This window comes from Lycium ferocissimum, chromosome 8, assembly GCF_029784015.1.
Source record: "Lycium ferocissimum isolate CSIRO_LF1 chromosome 8, AGI_CSIRO_Lferr_CH_V1, whole genome shotgun sequence".
In the NCBI taxonomy this organism is placed as follows: Eukaryota; Viridiplantae; Streptophyta; class Magnoliopsida; order Solanales; family Solanaceae; genus Lycium; species Lycium ferocissimum.
Window position 1 is genome coordinate 30,321,224 of NC_081349.1, and position 6,975 is coordinate 30,328,198.

Sequence of the window (6,975 nt, forward strand, 5' to 3'; positions counted from 1 at the left end):
TATGAAGTGTATCGGCATAACAATCCATTCTTTATGGTGTATTGCAAAACAATTACTCCTATGTATCATTATTCGGAGTACGTTCAAAAATGATTTGATGCTAATAATCCTTGGGTATTTATTATGTCCTCTTATTTTGACCTCTGAACTAAGTTTTCGGCTCTCAGTTTGATTTGGATAGCGTCAGAGAGTGTCTACGTTCTTCGGTTGAAATGAAAAAAAAGTATTTTCTCAGTTGCAAATTCAATTCTTCCCACTTCTAAATGGCGTTTTGCAAAAACTAAATAATGACACATTTTCATATTCGCAAGTTGCATGAGTCTTATAGCCATGCAATTATATGACATGTTTAAGATCATAATTTTGAAGCGTTAATTATTTTTTAAACGCCGTGTCAAATCAAACTGTGACAAACAAATCGAGACAAAACAAGTATTTATTTCTGAGAAACTTTTATCTGTTGGACAAAAATATTGGATTGAGAGAATTTATACAGACGATACAAATTATTTAGATAGAGGTATATTTATTGCTACGTTACAATAGTTTTGGTCTTTGTTAGAAATCTAATACTCTGAATTACAGACTTGTATGTCCCTCTAATGATAAGCATGGCGTCAATTGACCTCTAGTTTTAGAGAAGTTTAATTAACCTTAAACAACAACAAAGATAACTGAAGGAAAATCTTTTATAGATAAATTCTATGAATCTCTGAATGCTCTCTACAATCTCCACCATATAAAATAAATAGCAGCAGTCCTATTTATAATAGTATAAAACCTACTTTAACTCAAAACAGGAAAATTTATTCCTATACTAATTTGATTATAAATCCTAACAGGACATGAATTAAAATATCAAATCCTAATCAATTTTGATTTCCTACAATTTTGAATTATTATTTCCAACAATAACTATCCCTCAATTTCAGGTAAGATGAGGCCGGAGATTTGAATTCTCCTGATTATGTTACATTTCGTATTGTGAAGAATCATCATACATGCAACCGATTGCTACACTCGATCTTTTATCCAAGCTTAGGACCGGCAAATTATTTATATTGGAACTGACATGAGCATAATTGATACCGATAATGCTTTCTTAAATGTCAATAATTTTCTTAGGTAATGTTTGCTTGTACAATTCAATGATTGCATATCTCGTGAATCTAAGGGGAAAAGAGATTCTATTTATGCTTTTGATTGAGTTGTTGATCAACCAAATAGAATTACAAAGCTAAGGCAGCAGTAGCTGAATTTATTTTATAGAGTATATCAGACATGGTCTGGTATCTGGTATTTTATTGTTGAGGAAAGTGAAGCAACTGCTTCTTCAACTGTTAAGAAAAGGCAATCTGGTCTCATCATATCTTTGGTTTCCTCAGCCCTCTGTAGTTTTTCCAGTACTTCTCCTATTGGATTCACCAATACAAACTGCAATCCCATAATCATTATTAAATGAATAAATGCATAACATCACAATAAATAGAAAAGAAGAGCTAAACTGTACTTGCCTCAAGGCCTTTCTTTTCCAGTACCGTACTCAAATCCTTGAACAATGAGACTCCACTTGTATCAATGGCACTCACACCTGAAAGATCGAAAACAAGCCATAGTTACTTGTCAAGTTGAAATTAGCAGAGATAATATTACAGTTTTTCTTATAAGTAGTTTGTTTTGATTTGTGGGAATTTCTTGATGATATCCTCTGCCTTGGTATTTTCTAAAAGTAGGGAATAAATGCAATGGCCTTACCAGACAAATCAAGGACAACAAATCTAAGCCCTGACTGTTTCTTGGTTTTTTCTCCCTCTGCCTCGTAGTCTTCTATCCATCTTGAAATCCTTTTTTTGCGAATAAAATAAGAAGACCCAAATAAATAAGGAAGGAAGAAAAACGAAAAGAGAAAAATGCAGCAGATCAATTAGTACTAACCTTTCTTTAAGATAAGTTGCATTGGCAAAGTTGATTGAAGCTTCAATGCCTAAAATGAGAAAACCAGCAACACTCATGGCTTCCTTATAATGATCAAGGTTTCTATAAATTCCAGTACCAGGTATATTTCCTAACATCACTGTTTTTGGTCTTGTAATTTGCAACAACACCTTTAAAATTGATATTCCAATCTGAAAATTCAGTCATAAACAAAGTAAATAAATAAGTAGCAGTAACACTTAAAACATTAAAGTAATGAAAAGGAAAGAAAGGAACTTACTGCAATGGCAAGACCATCTTGAACAGAAATGAAAATGACTCCCAAGAATGCACATAACATGACTAGGAAATCGAATTTATCGATCTTCCAGATTTGAAAAGCAGCAGGGATGTCGATAAGGCCAATAACAGCAGTAACGATGATGGCCCCAAGCACAACATTGGGGGTGTATTGGAAGAGGGGCATGAGGAAAAGGAGTGTCACCATCACGGTAACTGCCATTACTATGTTAGACACTGCTGTTTTGCTTCCTGCATTATGGTTCACTGCTGACCGTGAGAATGCACCTGAAATTGGAATTTAAAACAAAAAAAGTAGTTACATTTAAAGGACAAGTTGTGCAGTTAATTGAAAAAATCCAAACCGGTGTATATATGTACCAGTTGTGACATAGCAGGAAGTAGAGGAACCAACAATGTTCATGAGCCCAATAGCAATCATCTCTTTGTTTCCATCCACTTGGTAGTTCTTTAAAGCAGCAAAAGTCCTCCCCACTGCTATTCCTTCCTGTTTCCCCACACAATTTTTTTTACAAACATATTAAGTTATCTTGATTTGTTCTATTTTTCGTTTGTTATTTTTTCTATTCTGCGGATGTGACATAGCATTGTAGTCTATATAAAATGCAAGATATTGGGGGCTATGAGCTTTGTGGTCATTATATATGGATATTAGTATACGCCAAAATATTGAAAAATCATAATTTGAGTTCTTACAGTGAGTGAAAGGATGCCAGTGACAATTCCAGTTTTGATCACAAGTCCCAAGTAGGTTCCACTGAAATGTAACATGTTCCATGATGGAGGGTTTAATCCTTCTTGCAATTTTCCAATCTAACACAAGAGACGAATAAGTAAATAAATATGCAAAGATATAAAAATGTAGAGATAAAAAAGAATTCCTTGTGTTTTAGAAACTTACAATGCTGATACCATGCTTCTGACCTTTCATTGCAAAGACAATAAGGGTAGAGAGAATGACGGAAAGAAGAGGGGCTCCCGCTGACACCCAAAATAACTTTGGCTTTCTCATGCTCTGTGTATTATCATGATTAGTATCCCAAGATACATAATACTATATGTCAAAACTCAAAAGCGTACATCCCAAGAAAGCAAAAGAAAAGAATTTACTAAGTAGTACACTCATGACACTATCGTATCAGACTATCAGTTGCAAATTCCCTTTAAGGTTGTGGTAATTTTTCTTATCTTTGGATTCTCCTAGTCAACCAACTTTTCAAGTAAAGTTGAATAACTTCAAAAATATTGATATGATTTAGAAAGAACAGGAAAAATACACGAGATTGCAATATTCTTGTATTAAAAAGCACCGATTAATTTCTTGCTTTAGAAGGACAATGGTTATGTTTTGCAGATTTAAAAATGTAACCTGACAAACAATTTAGCATATGGGAGCAAAAGAGAATTATTAGCAACTAAGAATCTCAGTAACTATTTGAAAATCTAGAGCCTTTTTAAAATTTCCTCTTAAAAAATGTACTAACTTCTTTTGGAGGAAATTAGTTAAAAGGGGTCTTCAGCTAAAGTGTAAATTATTGGACATCATCTTTCCTTTCTAAATGGTAAGGAATTTAAGTACTTCGAACCTATCTACTCTGCAATAGAACTTTGAAATCGCAGTCAAAAGGGAATTTGAATATTTATTTTCCTTCATATTAAAACTCAAAGGGAAGGGGAAAAAGGGAAAGTTTTAGAATTTTTTTAACGAGAAAGCGGTATGTACAATTGGCGTAAAAAGAAAGCTGATACAAAATACTTACAATGTGTCTGGTCAATAAGAGGAATACCAAGAAGCAGAACCCCATTAATATAGTTTGCCAAGACCACTGCACATAGAATATTACAACAGTCAAGCCCCTCAAAAGTAAAAGATTAAGTGAAGCACCTATCTTTTTCTATCTTTTCCTTTAAAACCTTTTTGGATTCATCATGAATCAGCCCCTTTGACTTCCTTATCTTTAAAAGCAGTCAACTCAAATTTAAAATATTTTTCAAATTATGTTGGAAGAAATTTTTAAAATTTCTGGTGTGCTATAGTCTATAGTCTACAGTCGTTGATAACATGCTTGATTGGTCCATCAACATACAAGTTGATCTAAAGGCATCTATTGTTGAGTACCATGTTTCTCGTTCTGCTACACCCATCGTCTTAGATTGCTATTAGTACTTGTTTTCCTACAATCAATTATTCTCGCATTTTAATCACATTTTTAGACTATTTTTTGTATTCACAAAGTACTACTACTTTCCACGTCAAATTTTGTTCTTTTTTCATTAAAAAAAAAATATATAAACAATGGGAAGACAAGCTACTTGATTTCACATGATTGCATAGAAAGCCAAGTCAGCACGTGAATATTCTTATAACCCAAATGTAGAAAAGACACCCACAAATACAAGTCTCTGAATTTGCGCCAAAAAGCTGAAGACTAAAGACAAACTTATTTTTATATAATCCCACGAAAGGGAAAGGTATAAATTTTAGTTACATTGACTATAGATTAGAGAGGGTTAAAAGGACAGTAGTAACCTCATTAGTTCTGTGGAAAACAGAACTTAGAACAGGCACTATCGCCATTTGTTTGGTAAAATTTGTGATGCCAAGAAGACTCTTGAGTTGTTGCAGTGACACTATAACAGCAGCTCCAGCCATAAATCCAATCAGTGTTGCTTTTGAAAGAAAATCAATAATAAAGCCAAGTCTGCAATTTTCCAAAAATATAAATTACTAACCAAATCTCTTCCTTCACTAAAAAATTGCATTAAAGGGATACCAACTGTTTTTTAAAAAAAAAAAAAAAAAAGAGAATTTCAAGTATGCCTTTAAAAAAATACCACTTCATATAGATTCCTAGAAGAGGACATGGACATTTGAAGTTTGAAAATTCCTCAAAAAAGGTGGAATTTTACATTACCTTAAAAAGCCTAAAGAAGCTTGGAAAAGGCCAGCAAAGAAAGTAGAAGTGAAAGCAAGTTGAAGGAACAAGATTGGATCTTTAGTGGGGGACACCACTTCTCTCAGCATGGATCCTAATACAAGTGATGCAATTGAAACTGGACCTACTGCTAGATCCCTTGAACTTCCAAGAACAGCATAAACAAGTGGAGGAACAAAACTTGAATCTATAAAGCAAATCAAAATTAAGTTAATTAATAGCTACCCCAACAAAAAGAAAAATAATATTGCATGATGACAATGAAAACACTCACAAAGACCAACAATTGGAGGTAAGTTAGCCAGTTTCGCATAGCTAATTCCCTGCCAAAAATGAAAAAAGAAAGTGTTAGCAAAGTGACATAGATTCTTGGACTGGCAAAAGTTGAAGCAGTTAGGAGAGTGACAGTAGTAATAAAAAGAGAGGATCAAAAAGAAGGAACCTGAGGAATGGCAAGACTAGCAATGGTGAGGCCAGAGACAACATCAGATTTGAACAAGTTGAAGGTGTAATTAGGACCCCATTCAAGTATGGGGAAAACATACTGAGCACCAAGAATGAGCTTCTGTTTGAGTGGTTGGCCTTTGAATTGGCGCAAAGGGTCATCAGGGAAGAAGGTTTCCTTAAGCCTGTTTTTGAGTTTTTGAAGAGTGCTTCTATGTGGTGGAGGAACAACTTTGTGTACCTCCATAGCTGTCATGTCTATAACTCTGTTCTCTTCCATTTTTGGGCTGCCCTTTGAGAAACGGAATCGAATAGCATATGGAATTAAATGGTTCCTTCTCCTATTTATGTTTCCATCAACTTTAAAAATGACGGACAGCTACCAAACAAACTAGTACTAATCCACTTAATTGGTAAAAAGAAAATAACCCCACAATTCTAGAATTAAGGCAATGGAAATGTAATAGTACTAGCTAGTGGTGTTTTTTGACGGACTAGCTAATCAAATTTATAGGTATTATATGGAGTTATCGAATCTAAAAAAGAGATTACGATATCTACAAACCGAGTAAAGTTGTTCAAGACTTGGAATTTGTATGGAAGGTGTAGTAAGTGCTATTGTCCAAAAGATGGAGAAAGTGAAGTAGGAATGGAAATAAGGTGAGATTTTGTGAAAGGTACGTGTACAAGTAAATGTGTGGAATGGGGAAATGGAAATATCATTAAATGGAAGGGTGCACTTCTCTAAGAAGGTTATGAAATTTATAAGAGAGTAAGGCTCAAAATCATAAATGAAGAAAGACTATTCAGACGAATTTCTTTTCTCTTAGATGAGCAAACGGTCGGTAAGGCGGCAAACTGCTCTCCCTCATTTTTACCATTTTATCTCATACAGATTTTCTTCTATAGAGTGACGATCATACCTGCTTATGTCATTTTATGCCATAGAGTTTTAAAATCCAGGGTTTTAATTTAATTTTACTTTTTCAAATTAAAGTGAAATACTAACAAATTGCTGATAGGAATGAAGCGTATCACCTTTTTTATATCGTATACATTTTGCTTTATTAATAAGCTATGAAAATGATAATACTTACACAAGTCTAAATACTACGAAAAAGAACGTTCTCAAATCTGTTAGATTTTCATTGACTTGCTATCCTCGTTGCTGGAAAAAAGTATTGGATTGAACCCAATTCAATAGCCAAAATTATTCTTATCTTATGGTGGAAATAAAATCTTTGACTCGATTGGTCTTTTTATTTTTTTTTTATTTTTTATTTTTATTTTTATGGGTAAGCCTAAAAAAACTAAAAAAGCAAAGGTCATAATTGTCAAACACAAAGCATCAGGCAATATA

The 6,975-nt window shown here is 33.5% G+C and overlaps 1 protein-coding gene across 1 annotated transcript; it reads right to left on the reverse strand.

Annotated features, from left to right (window-relative positions):
- Nucleotides 1-1,170: 1,170 nt before the first annotated feature.
- LOC132067957 (probable sulfate transporter 3.3) lies at nt 1,171-6,498 on the reverse strand. The gene is made up of 13 exons (XM_059461392.1): nt 5,614-6,498; nt 5,446-5,494; nt 5,151-5,358; nt 4,766-4,937; nt 3,996-4,061; nt 3,137-3,250; nt 2,932-3,048; nt 2,596-2,722; nt 2,216-2,502; nt 1,936-2,126; nt 1,756-1,844; nt 1,515-1,591; nt 1,171-1,434 (listed from the first exon to the last, which is right to left on the reverse strand). The coding sequence occupies exons 1-13, from the start codon at nt 5,893-5,895 to the stop codon at nt 1,276-1,278; spliced, it is 1,938 nt and encodes a 645-aa protein (XP_059317375.1). The 5' UTR covers nt 5,896-6,498; the 3' UTR covers nt 1,171-1,275.
- Nucleotides 6,499-6,975: the final 477 nt, after the last annotated feature.

Bases quoted from the DNA above. Each gene is read 5' to 3' on its own strand.
- LOC132067957 (XM_059461392.1), bottom strand. From the start codon at position 5,895: ATGGAAGAGAACAGAGTTATAGACATGACAGCTATGGAGGTACACAAA. The intron at 4,062-4,765 runs GTTACTACTGTC...TTCTATGTGCAG, and splicing joins TTTTCCACAGAACTAATGAG to TGGTCTTGGCAAACTATATT. The intron at 2,723-2,931 runs GTAAGAACTCAA...GTGGGGAAACAG, and splicing joins CTGGCATCCTTTCACTCACT to GAAGGAATAGCAGTGGGGAG.